This window comes from Leuresthes tenuis, unplaced genomic scaffold (genome assembly GCF_036924035.1).
Source record: "Leuresthes tenuis unplaced genomic scaffold, fLeuTen1.0.hap1 SCAF_19, whole genome shotgun sequence".
Taxonomy (NCBI): domain Eukaryota; kingdom Metazoa; phylum Chordata; class Actinopteri; order Atheriniformes; family Atherinopsidae; genus Leuresthes; species Leuresthes tenuis.
Genome location: NW_027325373.1, coordinates 19,696,358 through 19,717,050, shown reverse-complemented (window position 1 = coordinate 19,717,050; position 20,693 = coordinate 19,696,358). Strand labels below are relative to the sequence as shown.

Here is a 20,693-nt window from a genome sequence, read left to right as displayed (position 1 = left end):
GCACAGCATCTCTTTCTCTCTTATCCTCCCGCTGCTAGATCCCTAACAAAGCTAGAGGAGGAAGGGAGAATATATTTTCTCAAGAAATCTCAAAACCAATCAAGTAATTACCCTAATTACCCACTAATGTTTTTCTATTTTGGCTTGTTTGCTAACTCATCTTAAGATAGTAAAGGTCTAATTTGTGTTTTAGCACATAAACACAGTGAAACAATCAGTAAATGACATTTAGTTTCACTTTCAAATGGCCTTATTCTGTGATTGTCTGCAGTCTTACTTCAAGCTTCCGATCACAATGGCTTCTCTGACTTAGGGTGCAGAGCACCCAAGTTTACATACTGTGAACAGTGTCTAAAGAAAATTGCTAAGTCTGTCTTTCAAAAGGTTATAATTCCCTAAACAAAAGGCTTACAGAGAGGACAGAGGGATATACCATGCGCACATGTGTGCTGATTCAGCAGGAGTGATGTTAAATTGTTGAGTTATTATATTTTAAAACATGTCCTTTATGTCCTTTTTCTCTTTTGTGCCAAGTGTTACTAATATTACCACCATAATGCTGATATTGTCAAATAAGGTGGGAAAAATGTTATGCCCCCCGGATGCAGGAACACCCAAAAATGTTTGAAAGCAATTAATATGTCTGTATAAAGACATTATGATGCAGAAAAGTTACCAGTGGTGCATGAAAATTCCCCACTGATAAGTGGGTGAAGTTCTTAGCCCGGACATCTCTCTTGCTTTATGTGTCACAACCAATATAAAACCAAAGCCTTTCCCATTAATAGAGGAACTTAAGAGAACATATCGCTCAAAATAGGACTAAACTGGCAAGATGTAAATCCTGCTGACGAGCGTGGTTGAAACAGAGACTTAGTCATATCCGATAAAAATATTCTGACGCACAGATAGCATACAGCATATTCATTTATTTAATTTTTTGTTATAATGTAGCAGTAAGAAATCAAACTTCAGTTTTAAACTTGTTTACTTTTCAGGCTGGATTTAGGCTGTGTTTAACCTACTTTGACCTGATGAAATATAGATGTGCTTCCACCTTTCAGGTCTGAAAACTGTACGTTCCAACATTTCCACAACAGACAAAAACAAATATATCTCTTAAAAAGGATAGAGACAACAATTTACAATAAAAGAAAAACCTTTAAGAGTACAAATATATACATATACATATTTACTTCATTTCAAGAATTTAGTTTCTTTAGAGGCTGAGGGGAAAAAAAGTTTTCCAATAAACCCTCAAGTTTTAGAGCGCTTTTTGTTATTAAAACAAAGCTTTAGGTTTTAATGGGATTAGCTGGAGGGTATGTTTGGTAGAAAAGCATTATTTGATGTTATGCCAGTTAATATATTGGAATATATTTTCCCTTTTTTTCTACTTACTGAAATTACCTCTCTTTTATTTCTGTTCCAATAAGCTGTACACCTCTATTAAACCATTATTTTTTTTACTTCAGTAGGTGTAGCATTTCAGCTCAAAGTGCTTGTGGTTAACCACTGAATATCCATTGCTTTATATTGAATTGTTCATAAGGGAAATGAGCCACTTGCTATTGTGTAGTTTGCACAGAGAAAAATCAATTTGATACCTAGCAAGCCACAAGCATGTCTTCTCCTGTCTTCCTTACTTGTCCTTTAACTTAGTTGTCTTTTCTTGTTTGTCAAGAATGGTAAGAAAAATGCGGTCAGGCTGCCAAAACTTCCCAAGCCCCCAATTAACCCCCAACAATAGCCGTTAATACAGCTTTGCATATTTTGTCAATTTTTCTTGTATGAGCTTCAGGCTGCTTAGAGGAATTTTCGGCATGTCCTGTTTTAGTGCCGATCTCATTATCTTTTAAAAACAAGCAAGCAGCTCAGGTTTCCCATCCATTCTTTTTCTTCTTCGGAAGTTGGAAGCTGCAGTACTGGTGGGAGCAGATAGAGCATAATCATTGCCGATGAGCTAATTTAATGAATTGGTTTTGTCACAATATCCCAATAGAACGCAGAGTCCCTCCAACACTAGATCCAAGCAGTGTTTGAAATGACAGTCAGGTGCTGGCTTGATTATAATCGCCTTCCTTCTGTGGTTCCTCATTAGTAGCCTTAAAACTGCAGGATGGAACAATGAAGCTGTGAATCAGGAGGAAGACATTTTTGGAAAACAAAAGAGGCACTAAGGTGGTTTGAAACCAAATCAGATTTGCCTCTTACCGAAGACTTCCACAACTTTAAAACAGCTGATATCCCTCAGCACAGATACTCAGTTTGTTTGTGGGGAAAAAGTCTCCATTGCACCCTAATTAAAGCTATCAGTCTTAAAAGAATGTCTTTTTCTCACTAAAGGCGTGGAGAGCACAAGTGATGTGGCCTTGTATTCAGGCCTGGCTGCAGGGGTTGTTACTGTGGTGCTGCTGATCATCGCTGTCACTCTTTACCGGCGAAACCAGAGCGAGTACGGTGTTGATGTTATCGACTCCTCCGCCCTCACTGGGGGCTTTCAGTCTTTCAGCTTCAAGACCTCTCGACAAGGTAAGTCAGTGATCGAGTCTTACGGTAACAAATCATTTACACCTTCAATTGTGTCATGAAATACTACATTCCCACTGTGAGCAGGACTTTCTACGAGAATAGATGCATTTGAGATAGAGAGAATGGAGAGTCAGGTTTTTGGACTCGTGCTAATCTTTTTAACTCTTTAACTATATTTTCACAAAGTGCGGTGGCTCCTCAGTGTACAAAAATGTACAGTAAGTTGTGAGAGAATAAACAAAATGTGTCTTTACTGATCTCCTGAAATTCAAATTGACACAGAGACAACATTTTTATAGCAAACACATTCACGATTAACATATGATAAATAGTCATTTGCAAAAATAAAACAACTGCAAATTGTCATTTTGGAATATTTACCTTCTTGCTGTCTCATTTGTTATGCAGGAGGTCCAGATGCTGCTTTGTTTTTACAGTAATTAGTAAGCAACCAAAGCATCTCCTGATGGAAAAAGTACAGACTCTGCCTTCATCCCTTTGAATGTGTACCATGACATGGATTTAGATCTGTATTATTATTAGAAATCTAAGGGAAAGTTTTTTTTTTGTTTGTTTTTATGAAGAGCCTCTTCACTGTAGAGTTGTGTCTAGATACACAAATGTCCTTTTTACTTGACTTTGCAGTGAGAGGGTGATTAAACAAGTGCACTTCGCAAATAGATTTTCATATAACTGCCACTACACTCACCTTGGCACAAATGAGTTCATTTTAATTCTCACTTCAGTGTGTTACCCAATGAGACACACACACCAAAAACCACCTCTATTCATTTAGCATATTATGTGTTGAAAATGATTAGATTTTTGTTACTTGTGATGAGTATACCCAACCAAACAATGGATTAAACCAGAGCTAAATGGAAAAAAATGAAGAACAAAAAAATAAATTTGCCGCCCTAAGTTGCTGCCTCCAAACATCGAAAATAGAAATTAGAAGCTACGCTTACAAATGCCTCACGACGAGACTGACAGTCTCCCTTATGGAAGATGTTAAATGTAGCAGGACTAAGTTTTAAATACAATGCAAGACGTTGTTCTTGAGCTGTTTAAATTCAAAAAACATTTCTGGACTCACACACTGATGTCAATGCATTTCGATTTTTAAGTGCATGCTGTAAGTATTTATATAATGTTATGAATTATGCATTCATTTCTTTGTATTATGATACAGCTACATCAATTATTAAAATGTTCCAGGAGCCAGAATGACAGTACTTAATGTTTCAGTTTGTTTACTTGAGCTTCTCTGGGTTCTTATTGTTGCAGAGCTATTGTGTAAATGTCCATTAATATACAGATTAATCAATAAAGCTTGCATTGTATTTGCTACTTTATTGCAAACATCAGTATGCTCAAAGCAATAAACCTTTGCTGAAAACATATGGTAAGAAGCACATTATTTGTTAATATTTTCACTCTTATTCTTATTGCTTTCATTTTTGTTCTCCTTCCATATATTCAGCAGAATGCTTAAAAGCAGGCTCTCTTTAGGGTACAGTGTTTTGGCATTATGAGCTGTTTTGGTATTATCTTACATACAACAAAACTTCAATCAATTATTCATGATTAGAAAATTAAAAATGCATTTTATTGGGGTTTTAAGGTTTTTCACTGAGCCCAGAAGGGGAGCATTTTTGCTCTTGTGTCTCCAAATGCTAAAACATCAGAGCTCTGTGCCGTGGTGTGTTTTGCCCTACAGATTGTGGCATATTTTTACAAGGGAGGCATTATGGTTGGCCCCAGCAGGAGCTCTCGGCGGGGCATAATAAAGTTCATTTTGATAACACAGCAGGAGGCAGGGAAAGCTTTAATCTTGGTCTCTGTTCCCTGTGTTAGAAGGGCTAAAACAGCCAAACCCCAGCAATATCCTGCATGTCCTTCCTTCCCTTGCACGGTAATAAGCTGCCACATTTGAAGCACAGCAGTCATTTCATTTCACTTTTTTGTTGTAGTCACATTATTAGTTACTGTAAAAACATGCCAAAACAATTTGCAGTTGACATTTCTGTTCCTTGATTACTTTACTGTGTCTACTTGTCTAATTCTATGCTCAATGATATGGGTCACATCAAATTTGTAACAAAATAATTTCACATTACAGAAGCTAAATCAGAAGATAAAGCCTTCTATCATACCTTTATCTATTCTGTAATATTCATTTACTAATTCTACTACAACAGATACACATGTGTGTGACAGTGATTCATTTGCAAAGCAACCTATGCAATATGTCACGCTATAAAGCATATATTTTTAAAGCTACATTGTAGATGATACCCTGGCCGTTGTTGTTTGCCACATTTAAGCGGGGCATTGTTGCAGTAAGATGTAGGTAATTATTTTTTTGAGGTGAGAAAATAATTGCGAAAGTCAGAAGTAAATAAGAAATAACGGTCTGAACATATTTTAAATGCTTATAATAGTGGCACTCTAGTCTAAAGTTTCGCCACGCAGAAATGTTCTTAACGCCTTCTTGTAGCAGACAATAATTTTCTTTTCATCTGTGTGTTTTTCAGCAAACCCTTTGCTTATTAATTCATCCATGCAACCTGATCTGACAGTGTCGCGTACCTACACCAGCCCCATGTGTTTCCAGGACTCCATTGACAAGGAGATAATGGCCGAATGCTCGCTTCTTGGCCCGCTACCTGATCTTAAGGCCAAAGGTATGAAAACAGAACTACAGAAAAGCTCATTTCTGTGGTAGTCTACTTTTTGAAGGGCAGGAGATGCAGGTCTGTAGCAGCAGTTAGAGGGATAATCTATCTTGCTTTGAAAGTGTTTTACTCCTAAGGCAATTTCTAAGAAAGCTTTCATACATGACAAATTGACCATTCACCAATTCACGTCATGTTACTGTGCCTGCCATGCTTTTTGTACTTGCATGGTATATAGGCTGTTTTCCTATTTAGGTGAAATCATCGTACAGCTTTTTATACACCTTCATGTGCAAAAAGCTGTACGATTCTCTCCTTGCCAGTTCACCATCCATATTAAAGAATCATAACTAAGAAGAATAATTATCTTATAGTGTGTTTGATTCTAAAAAGAGGAAAGTTAGATATGATTTTTTTTTCTTTTGTAATTTTATGATATCAAGAGATTGTAAAGTACTCTCAGCAATCATGTTTTGTTCTGTTATTAAAGTACATCAGGCAGTCTCAGTCCAGACTATTCTCATTTGTAGTTCCACGTTAGTGTAAAGAGCAGCCAAATGCAATCAGAGCAGGAGCCTCTCTACCGTCAGTGATCTCTTAAAGCACGTCTCTTCCAAGAACACCGCCTTCTTTTAAGCACCTCTAACAACCTAACACACCAGACTCACACTTACTTCTTCTCCATCTAATGTTCTTTAAATAAATAGATAGCACTTGCTGCCAATGGCGAGATTTCTTAAGACACCAGAGCTTGTAAGTAGCTTTGGATAAAACCCTCTGCTAAATGTCTAAATGTAAAGGTAAATGTGAGCAGCCAAGAGGAGATGGCTTACATTCTATCAGGAAACTCTCAGTATAGTCCTTCCTGTTCAGTTGCCTTGTGCTGTGGGTTCAGGCCAAACAAAAACCTCCCAGGGTGAAAGTGAAGCCAACGCATAAGTGCCCAAATATGCAGTTTCTCAAGTGGCCTCTTGAGAATAGTTACAAAAACATCTCAAGCCTAGAGACTGTGGGTTGAAAATGGGCATATGCAGTGTGTCAGTGGACTACTGTTTTGAAGCCTCAAATGTTGCATTTAGAAATTGCCATCTTGGTTTATTGACAACCTTAAGTGACCTTATATGATTTTATTATTATTATTAGATTAGCCTAGACTCTCCTTTCAACCAAGAAGTGTAATAAATCTGCATTCTGTCTAAAAGCCAACATGGGGTGAGCTCAGTAAACATTTTCTTGATTCATTTATGATCTTAATCACCATTTTAACTTCTTAGTTATGTGAACTTGATGTCCAAATATGAGTGATGAGGATTAGGATTTGCACCATGATGTGGCTAATGTATGACTGACAAGCCACCAAATAATAAGAGTTTGTCGTTTCTGCACTTCTCAGTCTGAGAAACCAGAAACCTGAAAAATCTGTTTCAAAAGACCAAGATAGCCATTGCCAAAATGTTGCATTCATCGCTTAAAAATGTGAGTTTGCAAGCCGGTGGGTATCGACAATGTGACTACATCCATCTGTTTTACTCTGCCAATGCTAAGGGTCATTTTGGAGAAAGCACCAAAGATATTGGAGCTATTTTCTTATTTCCACATTGGCTTCATTAAAAAATATATATTACTTTTATATGTACAGTTTATGTTCAGTATCCAACTTCCCGATATCCGATTTGGTCCAACTTTACAGCAGAAAGTTATAGCCTGGCACAGAAAGGAGTGCTTAGCTTATTTCCCATTTCATTGACTCGGCTATTGAAATTGCATCAAGACTTGCACTGTGACGAGCGTGGGCAACTTTTGGACATGTAATGTCCTTGGATTCTTACACAGATCCATCCTCTGAGCCTCACCTTTGGCTGCAAAAAAATGGTTAACAGCTAAATGTCGAACTTCAAAAAGACAGTCCACGAAAACAGTGGTTGCCATGGTGGCTGCATCAGTCTCTTACACAGAATCTATGGTATCAACAGGCTGAAGACTGATTCCACTTCCAAACTATTTAAATGCAAAGTGTCACTCTTACTATAGCCTCAGGCTCATTGTTTCAGCTGGAGGCAAAGAACTTGACAGAGACAGGCTTGCTGAGCCCAGTTTCAGTCACTATTTGGAGTCTGGCTTTAATGAACAGCCAGCCGGAGAGTTATTGGTTTCATTGTAAATATATTCGAAAAGTAAACATAGTTGTTTTCCCGACATGCTTCTTTGTTTTTCTGTTGAGGATGATTAAACTGGGTTAGAATTATTCCAAAGTTTAAAACCTGTTCAGTGCAACCAAAACTCAGAGCTTTCATTGTGTCCACAGGGGCGGCAGAAAGGGCAGAGTACCACGTCATGTCCCACCCTCAGACATTTCCGCGGGGCTTGGCTCCAGACTACAGAGGGGTTGCAGTGGGGACAACACTGGGCAGAAGAGGCAAAAACCTTTTTACGTCGCAAGTCTCGCTGACTCCCAGCAGGCCTCTTCACAAAGCAACTGCTGTCTTTGGCACCGCTGGAGGCCGGCTGGTGGTACCTAACACAGGTGAGCCCACTGTGAGACTATTTTATTTGATGCATTGCTACTGTCAGTGTAAACTTAAGTTTCTTTAACATAAAACAAGCACTCACAAAAGATTGAATATGTAGTTTAGTGTACTTTGTAACTACAGCACAGCTGATGGATTTCATACATTTTTTTCAAATTGCAATAATATCACTGACGGTAATTAATATTATCTTGATTTTATTATTTACTGGCAATTATTTGAATGGTGTCTTCTGACAAATCCAAAAAAAAGTATGGGAAATGTTCCTGGCTACGGTACATGCCTTATTTGTGTGTTTCATCTGCTGCATTTATTTAGAAAACTAATATAGATTTGTGCTTTCCCATTTGAAAGAAAATAATGCACACTGTGAAGTAATCTAGTGGGGTGTGATGTAAGCCTTTCCTGCTACGTCGACTATATTATTCAGACATCTCTTTCTCATGGCCTACATTCATCATCCTGTCCCTCAAGGGGCTTTATCTTCTGCCAGATTGGCAGTAATTGTTTATGATGCCGTACAATCCCGCTCATGTCTATGTGCACTTGTGTTTACGAATGAGAGTGTCGGTTTGTGGCAAACAGAGTGCTGGCAGCATTGATTCACAAGGCCTTTGAGACTTGCTTCCGTTACCTTTTTCTTGGGCCGTCACCTTTCTTGCTGTCACCCTCAGTAAGGAGAGCTGACAGCTGAGCAGGTGTGTGTCATGTGTTTGCATGTCGGGCTGTGTGCTGATCAGCTCTTGCATTCCCCCTTCTCTGCAGGTATCAGTCTGTTGGTGCCTCACGGGGGGATTGCTGAAGACACTACCTGGGAAATGTATATGAGCATCAGCCAGGAGGACAGCAGGTGAGGGACTCTCGCTGAGGTGGTGCAGTCTGCTTCTTAGGCTGCTCTCTTTTAATCTTTGAGTCCTTCACGATCCATCTCTCATCCATCTTCCTGCAACTTTGTCTTTTTCCTAACAGGTGTCACAAACATGCAAAGACAAACACACACCGTATCTCATTGAAACTGTATGTGCTGTACACACACGCACATACAGATGCACATGTTCCCACCCAGCATGTGGTCTTCTTTCATCCTGCAGACACTACAGGGGAGGACATGATGTGTCACAAATACATTGGCAGTTGTACACAGATTGCATTACTGCCTTAAGCAACTGTCTCAGCAGAGGAAAACAGACTCTACAACTCTGGTAGCCTGTTTTGTGTTTGTAAACATGACTGACAAAATCTCTTTCCATCTTGACTGGTTAGAGTAGTGAATATTATGAACGTTTGAATGATGGGTGATATCAATCTGGTTTTTGGTTCGGTGGACAGAGATTGGGCATGATATGCTTTAGAATTTAGAAGTAGCAGGAGTCTATTTCTGCAACTTTGTTGTTTGAGATTTTCACAAAGCTCCTGCTCAAGGAGAAAATGGCACAGTAGATAAGACCTGTTTGAAAAAGGAATATAATACATTTGACTCCCTTTACAGCAGAGCCTCAAACGGTGTCTGACAAGCAAAAGTCACATTTTTTTGGACACATTCTTGATTTAAAGCAGAAAGTATCATGTCAGTATGTCTGTGTGAATCCCCGCAAGATGTAACCCAAACAACACAGCTAATCGTTTGGGCTTTTCAATTAAATTGGGGGGGGGGGCATTTAGTGACATCTGAAAATCAGTTGTCAACACCTTGGATTTCACCCACCCGTCAAGTATTTGAGGTCATGAGGGAAAGGAAACATAACCAAGGTGATATGTAGGCTGTGGCTTAGAGCTCACTTAGAGGGCTGTTTGCACACTCCCCTGCCTTAAGTCCCTCCTTTTCAGCCAAACTGTTGCCCTCCAAGCTGCTGCTTTGCTCTGATAAGCCTGATGCTGTTTACTTCTGTGGCTGTCGTTTAAGTAGCTGCAGGATCCGTGCACCACTGAGCTGTCAGTCAAAGCCTATCTTCTGACAGCTGCGAAGTCCAGGGGAGAAATTGGATCCTTTCTTCCCATTCAAACCTTGGCCATCTACATAAGACGTTGTATTCCTTTGCAAAGAGTAGGAATCGATCAGCTGTGGCTCAGTTTAAGGTGCTCAAAAGAGCTTTTGTGAATCCTCTGGGCATCAAGAAGTTGTTTTGTGGGTGATTTTCTTCAGCTCACCAGGAGCCAGAGAGTTACCCAAGAACAAAATCATGGTGTGTGGCAAAATATACCTGAAATGATGTGAAAGTTTGACTGAGTGAGTTGAGCAGTAGTTTTCTCTTTCATCTGTAATGTCAGTCTAATCTGGCTCAGATTGGTTCATTTGGAAAGTTTAATCGGTGGTTGTCATTTGTCATTGGCAAAGTTCACCAACTTTGTTTTATATTGATGCTTTCCTGCTTGATATTATCCACTAGATGTCCTTGTTTAAATTTAATCTGACCTCCCTTAACTGATGACCAATAAAAAGCCAGTTCAATGCATGTGAAATAAACCTTTGAAGTACTGTCACCAAGCATATGCACATCCAGCAGACAGAAAATATTGCATCATTTTACAGTTTGCAACCCCAAAATGATGTGTAGTAAATATTTAATCACACTCTGAGATTTGTGTTCGTCACAGTATCTCAGTATCAAATGTCTGTTTAGTAGCAAAGTTAGTTGGATTGTGGAGCGTTTGGCTGACAAATGACTTGCTTACTTAAATCCTTACTTGAATAGTTCTGATGATAGAGATGATTAGGGTGTTCCAAAACTTAAAAGAGGCAAAAAAAAAAAAAAAGCTCAATTGAGCAAAGAGTGAAAGTAAAAAGAGTCTGGTGATGATTCTAAGTTGGTTTGAGACTACAAGCAACAATCTTTCTGTTGGCATTATCATTAGACCCATTATTAATGTAGAAATATTGATGTCTCTTGTTTTAATCCTTTCCACCCTGGAGGTCCCTATAATGGGATTTTATCTGTAATAAAAACATTATTTTTGGGGGGTTATAAAAGCCATTAATAAAAAGTAATAAAAAGCCATTTTTTGGGTTGCTTAGTATGGCACTTTAATTGAATTGGGTTTAAATAACCAAAATGTATGAAGCTTTTCTTGTTCATTGTTTTAATTGCATCAGAGCTGACATACCTACCACTGAAAATGTGTGATAATTGTTATTCATTCTACAATTTACTGTTTTGACAAAGTGGACATGAAAGATATCAGCTTTTTGTATCTTTTAAATGTCACTCTGCTCTTTAAACGAGAACACACAAACTGTTTTTGTATATATAGAAACCTTTTGTATATATAGAAACCCAAGGTTGTTCTTTAAGATCCATTTTTTCAGCTGTTGCTGACTGAATTTGAGGATTTTATTTTTTATTCAAAATGTAAAGTGAAATGTAAAAATGTCTACAGTTTGAGAGGTTAAGTAGCTAAGAGCATTACATATAATTTGTTTTTAATCAAAGATCAAAGGGGATATCATATTAGATATGTTTTAAAAAGGTTTCAGTAGGGAGAACTACTGCATATGTGCAACAACTGTTTGAAGCATTTTGTGGCTCAAGAGGGAGCTGCACAGACTTCTGTTAGATTTTTTTATTAACTTCTTGGCTTGCATAAAATGCTGTATAGCTATACACTGCAGTGACAAGTGTTGGGTATTAACATTTGACAAGTTAGTAATAAAATAAAGTGCTGTCAGCAGTTTTCACAGGGACTATTTCTTTGATAGAAAGCTCTGTCACACCACAGCTGTTCACATCATATTCTGTGGATTAGATCTAGAGCAGCAGAGGCAAGAAGGAGATTTTTATTAATATTTTTTTTTTCATTGCCGTGAGTACCACAAGCAAAGCTACATTGGTGTCCAGAGTAACCTGGCATGGTCAAATTCATACAGACAGACTGCGGACAGTTTTTTGTTCAAATGCAAACATGAACAACGGAAACACATAATCATATAGGAGAAAATTCTAAAAAAGTAAGAGACATTATCCACTCACATGAGAAAGTGCTTAATTAACTACTTCAATCGCAAAAGTCATTGAAGAGTGATATTTCTTTCTTATCATATACACAATCAGGCTTGCTATATAACCATCTTTTAATCTTTGTTCACAGGCAGTCTGACTAATCACCATAGTCACAGCAGTAGGTTACCTTGGTTTCTACAGAGCTGGGGGCTGATTAGCACAAAAAGTGCAGCTGTATTGCCAAGGTGCTGCTCTGATGTGTGATTTTATTTTTAGACAGCAGATCTTTTAATTCTGTAGTGTTGATTGGAAAGAGCTAAATGGAAAAATAAAGCTTCATATAACGTTCTACATAAGAAACTTTTAAGATAACAGAAGTCAAAAAGATGCAACCATATGTTGTGTCTCAAGGAAAGTTCAGCATTCTGACGCCCATGCGGTTATGTACAGAATTTACAGAATATTTAGAATTCTTACACAGAATTTATGCAGTGCTAGAAAGCAACAAAAATAATCCACAGGAAGTGTTACCTCTCAACTTTAATCTTTAACTAATAAAAACAGCAACAGAGGGAATGCACTTGTAATCAATAGACATGTGACTTTACCCAATGAGTGGCAAAAAGACACATCTAAAATGAGAAAGACCTGTTGTGTGATCAACTTTGCCAGCAGATTCAGCAAGAAAACCGAAAACTTCTATGAAGTAAACAGATGGGAGCCAAATGGACTACTGCAATTCATAGAGACGACTGTAATCCACAGATTATGCACAGATTTCCACATGAAGAGAGTGCGAGAACATTACTAGGAACAATAGAAAACATGGAATTTTCCAATTTATATGTACAAATTACAAAGCTCTGACCATGCTTTTGCACAGAATCCAGTGGTAGAACATGGAAACAGCAAGTAGAAAGCATTATTGGTGTTGCAGCATGCAATGTCAACATCCATATATATGTTCTTTTTTCTCTTTAAAATGAAAAATTAGGGTTTGTAATTCTGTTTAGTTAGAAACTGACATTAATCTAATAGGAATTAAAACTTCCAAAAGATGCCTGTGACAGACAGGTATTTGAAAATCTACGTCATTATTAGCAGATGTTTGCAAACCGTGTTGGATGCTACAAGTTAAAACTTTTGTCATTGTCACTTTATTTGGACCTCATCACCATCATTCCCACATACATAGTTTGACTGTTTTGTGTTTCATTTGTTTATTTCTTTTAAAAGGTACCATCATCTTGCTATGGGGTTGCACATGAAAATGATAGATGAAAACACAGCAACTCCAGTGTGAACAAAGTATATACAAAAATATGCTTAAATCTAGTATTGATTATCCCACTATCGTGTACTAGGTGGTACAATGTGTTTGTAACAACATGACACACATAACTTATTAGGACTACATTTTCTGTGTTTAACTCATTTGCACGCTGGTGGTGCTTCCTATATTTGTGCATACATATGCAGGTCCACACACACCTTACACATTTGTGATGCATCTGTGCCTTCATGTCAGGGTCTGTCCCCGCCACAGTTATATTAATGATGCTGAGAAATATCCATGCTGCTGCACTGACGACAGCACCAATATTATGTCCTGTGTATGTGAGGTATCCAGCCAGGCCAGCTGCATGACTGATGGTGGTCCCATCGATTGCTCTCAGTCTTTAGGGCTTCCAGCCAAGTTTGGGCCCCTGGCCAAGAGCAGCTTGGCCTGGCTAATCTGTCACCAGGCTGGCCGAAGCAGGCTTCATAAGCTCTATCGACCCACGAAGCTTACACACTCTGTGCTAAAGCCTGTCCTCCCCAGCCTCACTGTCCATTAGTCTTGGTGCTTTAATCTTCCTCTATCTGTGTGTCTGAGCGTCGGCTTGTAAGAGACTGATTCATTATGAATGTCAAAGGATTTGAGTTTACTTTGTTTAAAGTCAAAGGTTGCAATCTGAATGCTTATTTGCCCAGTTATTAATTTGTTGTTATTCTTTATTTTCATATTCTAATAAGTGTCTGTGATTTTTATCAACTTAATTTGAAATTAACGAATGAAAAATACACGTAAAAGTTAATCAGTGTTTCCACCTTCTGAACAGCGCTGTGTCCGAGGATGGGTCAGAGATCTTTATGAGCCCTGCGGTCACATACGGCCCACCAGGCCTTGACCTGTCCTGCCCCATAGCCATGACCATCGCACATTGTGCAGAAGTGGCTGCTGAAAACTGGACCATCCGGTTAAAGAGACAAATCCAGGACAACAAGTGGGAGGTGAGCCACTTCTGTTTAATTTCACTTGCAGTTAACAGGTTCACATTTCTGCATATCAGCGCAAACTTTTGATAAGTACTTATACCTAACTTTCACCAGCACCCAGCATATCAATATGATCTGATAAACTGCTGCGAGCTACTTTGATAAAAAAAAAAAATTTCATCCTGCGGAGCAGTCATTCAACCGCAGAGTCATTTTCAGGGTTGCTTAGATTTGTCCTTCTGCATGAAATCTAGTCTTTCAAGCTTTACCTTTAAGAATATGTCAGCCCAATGCAAATGACAGCTTTTAGTATTCATCTAAAGCTTTTATCAAGACTAATGATGATATAGTTATGTTATTTTAAATCCTTACTCTGTTACAAACCTGTCTGCACAGTCTGCTTTGCTAAATTAGCAAATCTAAACTATCTAATCTCAGTAATCTTTCAAATAATTATGTCCTCAATCCTTAGCAATGATTACTTTACTAGAAGCACTAAACTACCAGTCAGATATATATTTTTAAATCTATTTCTTAATATGCTAGATAGATTATTCTAACTAAAATTGTATTTTCATCTTGATCAGAAAGATATTTTGGGAATCTCTTGGTAATGAAGGAACAGCTGATTAAGCAAGCGATGAATATAGAAACACATGGTATAATGACAAGAAAGTAAAAAGACGTGGATTAAGTTCATCTGCAAATTTTCTTCATTGATTTCCTTTATTTCCTCTGAGTAATTCAACTGTTTTTAAAACAAAACAAACAGCACCCACTCATGCCTGATACCTTGGTGAGCATCCAAAAATACATGGAAATTGGCAAGTGTACCTTTTAAAAGATTTAAGACTCTACTTCTCTAAATGTATTATGATGCTATTTCTGTGATTGCAGCTCCAGTTTCTTTTCTCACATCGAGCCCTTTCAGTCAAGCAACACCTCTAAAAAGTCCTTCAAGTCTGCCCTATAGAGCAGCTTCAGTTACACCAACAAGGCACTCAGACACCTGCATTCAGTCCATACGCCTTTATTCATTTTCTCTTGCTTTTCTTCACTAGAGTAGACACATCTAAGATGCTCTTTTAATGTTTAACTAACCTCATCAAAAAGCTTTGGGGACCTCGTTATTTCAGAGCGATCCACCGAGTTTGCTCGAACTTGGGGGTATGTGGCTATCTACCAGCCTGGCCTTTTCAATCTGCGTGACATTTACACAGATATAATTTGCCAACAGATATGTTGCACAAAGGAGAGCAATCAAAATATCCTTTTCGGATGGAAGCTATATACCAACACAGGAGAGACAAAAAGGGAGATTTCAACAGGGGGGATGAGACAGACTGAAAGATCGAAGTAGGTTTCGGAAGAGAAAGGAAGATATTTTTTAAATTTAACACTGTGGCCCATCTCTGTCATTGAGAAATAATGAGCCCTTTATCTCAGGAAGGATGCTTACTCAAAACCTAATCTCTGAAATTAGTACTATAATGGGAAATGGAGGTCTCTTTCCCACTCTGTCTTCCTCTCTTTCCTTCATCCTCCCCTTCTCCCAGTGCCATCCCCGTTTAAGCCTGCACTTTTTTACACTTGTTTAACTGTATCATTTCTCCCCCGGCTGACTGGTGGGGATGAGCTATGTCATTGAGCTCCATCATGTACGCTGCATTGCTAATGGGGCAGGTTTAAGAAGCTGCAGGACGCTAGATTACTCTGCATCGCTTTACATGTCACAACCAGGCCATGTGAAGAGGGGACTGCTGGGTCAAAGGTGATACAGGGAGAATTTAGTACAAGATAAGGAGCAACCGGCCATCGGATACAAGTGCACCCTGCTAATCTGTTTTGAAAGTGTTACTGTATCCCCATCTGTTTAGAGAGCTGTGTCATTATTCATTTTGCCCCCGTTCAGCTTCACTCGGTTTCTTATCCTAGGTGCCCTGGAAGATTTCCAGGTTATTGTCTGTGAGGTACCCTGATAATATCACTTGATCATAATGATAATAAAAGAGTATCTAAAAATCATTTTGAAAAAATGAATAATGATTCTGACCAAAATCATGATGATTTTCCATGCTGTAAATAAACAGCTGATGTTTCAGAGTATTTGCTCGCTGATCCACAGCTAAATTTATTCCCTTCTGATGTGTCTTTACATCCAAAGGACGTGATGTCTGTGGACGAGGAGAGCACATCCTGCTACTGTCTTCTGGAAGCCCAGAGGTGTCATGTGCTGCTGGGGCAGCCAGGTCGTTACGCACTGGTGGGAGAGCCTCTGAACCAGGAGGCAGCCAAGCGGCTAAGACTGGCTGTGTTTGGGAGTCCAGATACAAGCAACACTCTGGGCTTCACCGTCAGGGTGTACTGTGTGGACGACACGCCCCACGCATTTCAGGTACGACTTAAGAAACGGTGAAATGAGAATTCTCTTACTTGGTTTACATGAGATGAGTACTTTATATACGAAATATTGAAAAAAATTTTAAATTAAGCTCATTCCAATGAATCATCACCAACATTGAGCTTTAGAGCTTCACTTATTTAATGGTGTTTATATGAACTAATGAAAAAAACTTTTAGCTCCTTTGTGAACCGATATTTGACCACTTTTGGGGAGGTTGAAAGTAGTCATTAATCCTCTCCATGGGTCCATAATCTCTCTCTAAATGTGGATTGTGGAATGTCTGATCATCGATCAAAATACCACAGGGATACTGTACAGCAGTTTCTTTTTTGTCTATTAATTGTGAGCGAGTCACTGAAATCTAGCTACATATATAATAAAGCTTTTCATGGCCATACAAGCATACTTTGGACAGAAAATAATCTATATAACCCTTGAACTGGGTTGTTCTTATATGAGAAAACATACAGTATCTAGGCTGAGAGTTCACACTAGCACACACAACAAAGCGAGCTCACACTACCACACACCAAACTGATAGAAAAATGCTTAACTGGAAATTTAGTCTTTAATACCTACATTTCTCTTGTCTGAAGTTTGACCACAGGCAACTGGTACTGACCCTTCTTTTAGATACAGTTTTGTCGCGAGTCTGGCATTGAACTGATCCAGGTCATTAAAACATCTTAGAAAGGACACCAAAATAACACAACACCGAGTTGTTCAAAATCTATGTCTAAATTTCACCATTGTATACAAGCTCAGTAAACTCTGCGGTCTGCTGTCAGTCCATCCCTCTGTGTTTAGTTCAATATTTTAGAGGCTAACATTGAGAAAAATGTTGCTTACATGGGAAACGTTTTACAGATGCTGCAAGTTTATTTATAAGAACTGAATGGGTAAAAAAAAAAAAAATCTGAGGAAACACAAACAAAAAGTCAAGCTTTCTGGTTCAAATATAAAAGATTAAACAAAGTAATGGGTAAAACATTATTAGCTTGTTTTTCTTCAATGAAATGTTTACCTGCTGATGAGAATTTGTTGTTAATTACACAGCAAAAAGCAAAAGGGTTTGAATGTCCCACGTCTGAGGTACTGTGACTGCAGTTTGCTTTCAAACTGTGGGTGGAGCTCACAGCTGAAGATGGGGAGGCTGGGTAATTCTACTCTAACCTGGGTCTGCGACATGGCAGAACCCTGCACATCTGAACAGCTCACTGAACGACTGTCATAGTCCCTTCAGATACCCAAATTCGAGCTCACAAGCACAAGAAAAATAAGTTTTATTTTTCATGATAGGGCCCCTTTAATTGGGGTTTCTTTTTCTGTTTTAGTGCTGAACTCATTTTTTTGCTGTGATTTAAAAAGAATTGTAAGGTGTTCACTAATGTTCAAGCACCACTTTTATTGTGAGCACCTTTATCAGCTCAGCAATCATATCAATTCCTTGTGTTTATTGTTTGAAAACTATTAAAGAATAATAAAAACTACAATATTTATCTCATAAATTTGATGTAAAAAGAAAACTGTCGAGTTATCAGCTTTATGTTCAGTGCAAATGTTGGCTTGCTTGTACTGAACTGAATGTGACAACCTCACCTGGTCACATACTTAAATGAAGGCAGGCTAAATGAGATGAATGAAAGAACAGGGAAACGTTCACTATATTGCTGCAGGTACTGAAATGAAATTTAACTGGGACTCTTTTACCTTTGTACCTCATTTACCTTTGAAAAGAGACATACCGACTTTCTTGTGTACTTAGATATGTGCATTTGAATGTTGTTGATACCATTTAACAGTGAAAAAACTGCATATCCAGCATCACAACAAAGCATGAAATAGACCCACCATGCTAGTCTAAGACACCATGTCAGTAAATGTTTTGTGTTGCCAAGGCGTGACAAATACATATGTTTGGGAATGTTTGCAGAAATAAAAAGAAAAATGATTTGCTAAACTTTCGCTCAGGGAAGTGTTGTTTAAGTCCAGTGTAGGCAACCTCTTTTCACTTTTGGTTTAGGGACCAAAAGCATGTGGTTAACATTTGGAAAACATTGTGGGTGGTTTGTGTGAAAATTGACCCTTACAGAGGAAAGCTACAATACATAAACATTGTTCATTAGACCATTAAACACCATTGTGCCTATCTTGGGAGCTCATCCATTTGTGTTGAGGCATAACGTGACACTAAGATGCAGGGGCAGAACAGCAGGGTTTTTTTAACACTGCCATCACACTGAGCTATGCTCAGCAATAAAAACTCTTTGACTTAAACTGAACAAATCAATTTGAGTGTGTAAAATAATTTCTGATTTTAAAATACCACAAAAGTTACTGTAAAACAAGAACAGAGCAGCTGTTTTCTGTGACAGGAAGTGAGCAACAGTTTTTTCTTTGTTAGCCAAAGCCAAACTTCCAACATTGATGCACATCATTAAGTGAAATACATTAGTTTGGTAGCTATAGATCATCTGTGAAACTGTGCTTGACTGAACATGAGCACAGATAGAACAAGACCACAATCAGAAGTCTTAACATTTTTGACTTGACAATAACACACAATAATCTCCAGTTATGCGCTGATAAGTAGTAAACGTCTGTTCTAAGTTTAATGACAATCCACCAAGTCATTGTCAAACATTCCCCTTAAAACCGTAGATGTTAGCCTCATGGTGGTGCTACAGCAACAGTTCCCCAACCCAGGATAAACATAAAATAATTCCTGAAACAGTGTAATCTACAACTATAAAAACATCTGGCAGACCTCACAGAAACATTGAGTCTCCACAGTGAGACCAGCAGAGCCCTTAGCAATAATGTGTGAGCATCTTTACGCTTTTACAGATTTTCGGCATATGAAGGTGGAAATTAAGTCTCTTTTTATCAGTTTCAACATCATATAACTGACACAACTACAAGTCCAGCCCGAAGGACGTAGAATACCTCGGCTGTGATAAGGTGCTTGCACCTTTAAGCTTATTCATATTTCCACAAGAACAGATACAGAGATTTTTGGGTTGTCAAAGCACGTGTTATTGTGCCAAGACTGGAAAAACATGCAGTTTCATGTTATCCCCCCCCCATTTATCTGTCAGAGACAGCCATTGGTACCTTGTAATATCAGACTCTCACAAATATCATACCAGACATCTCATCCCCAGCCGGAAGCATGCAAACTGAAGACGGCCGTTCTTTTTTTCTTTTTTTTTTTAGATTAAAGTAGAAAAACAAAATAAAGTTCTGGAGACCATCCTTAGCTCACACATGTGCAAGCTTGGCAGCGAGGAGTGGGTATTTTTTGTAGATAAAAGTTGGGGGGGCTTGAGAACCACTGGACTAGAGGAAAAATCAGATAAGACACTGTGAACTTGAACTGTGTGCACAAGAATTTATCCATCCAGCGCTGGTTTGACAGTCTGAACCACAGTAAATTTCACTTGCTATCCACAAAGTAACATCGCCAGTAAGGCAAAAGAGTTCAAATTTATAATCTAACCTAAATCAGTTCTATCAAAAATCAGCAGTGTGACCACTGTTTTTTGTTTGGTTTCTTTTTTTCTGTGTTGCTGGGTGAGTTTGTAGCGCTCTACAGAAGATTCTCTTGTTTAGTGTCACTACCTCTGGGAGATGCTTGATGATGAGGAGACAAAAAGGGACTTTTAATTACAAAGAGAACAGATGCTCCAAGGTTGCTTCTCTGCCCTTTCTTTACATAGTTTAATTTGCTCTCTGTTAATTAAATGTGTTTCTGTGTTGCTTTCCATGTGGCAAGTATTTGAACAAGGCAGTCCAAGATGGTGCAGCAGTTCATCAATGTGCTCCTGAGTGGTGCTCTGTGAAAAAGTCTATCCTTCTCCTTGCATCACAAGCCTGCCCTAAAACACAAAGCTATTTTTCTTAAGCACATTCTTTAGCCAAGACACAATTTTTTGCAGCAAATTAAACATACAAGCACACACAAATTTTCTTTGGTGCTGGGTAGTTGCCTCTTGCCACCACTATTCCTGCTTCTGAAAAATTGCAAGTCAACAATGAAAAATTGAATGCAGGTGCTCAGAACCAACTCGCTCCTCCTCTCCATCCGTCAGACATGGTGATTTGTTCATTTGTTCTTTTGTGTTGGCTTTTTTTTTTTTCTTTGTGCTTCATGCGACAAATAATTTCCCCTGTGAGCTTGAACATCGATCTGGTTCAAGACAGCCTGTGCGCTTTGCACTGTCCCCTGCTCTTCACCCTTTGCTTCAAATCTAAGATAAATAAAATGTAAACTCAAACAGGCGAGCGTGGTTCACACCGACATTGCAGCACCGCACAAAAGTGCAGCAACAATGCTGAAAATTGGTATGTTTTCTCT

At 38.5% G+C, this 20,693-nt stretch overlaps 1 protein-coding gene across 2 annotated transcripts in view; it reads left to right on the top strand.

The window, feature by feature from the left end:
• LOC140276801 (netrin receptor UNC5D-like) overlaps nucleotides 1-20,693 on the top strand; it is a 177,809-nt gene that overhangs the window by 144,404 nt on the left and 12,712 nt on the right. For both annotated transcript variants that reach the window (XM_072371612.1, XM_072371611.1), the window contains exons 9-14: nucleotides 2,347-2,532; nucleotides 5,070-5,219; nucleotides 7,516-7,734; nucleotides 8,504-8,588; nucleotides 13,776-13,947; nucleotides 16,097-16,327. In XM_072371612.1, coding sequence (XP_072227713.1) covers nucleotides 2,347-2,532; nucleotides 5,070-5,219; nucleotides 7,516-7,734; nucleotides 8,504-8,588; nucleotides 13,776-13,947; nucleotides 16,097-16,327 — 1,043 coding nt within the window. The remainder of the gene's footprint in view (nucleotides 1-2,346; nucleotides 2,533-5,069; nucleotides 5,220-7,515; nucleotides 7,735-8,503; nucleotides 8,589-13,775; nucleotides 13,948-16,096; nucleotides 16,328-20,693) is intronic.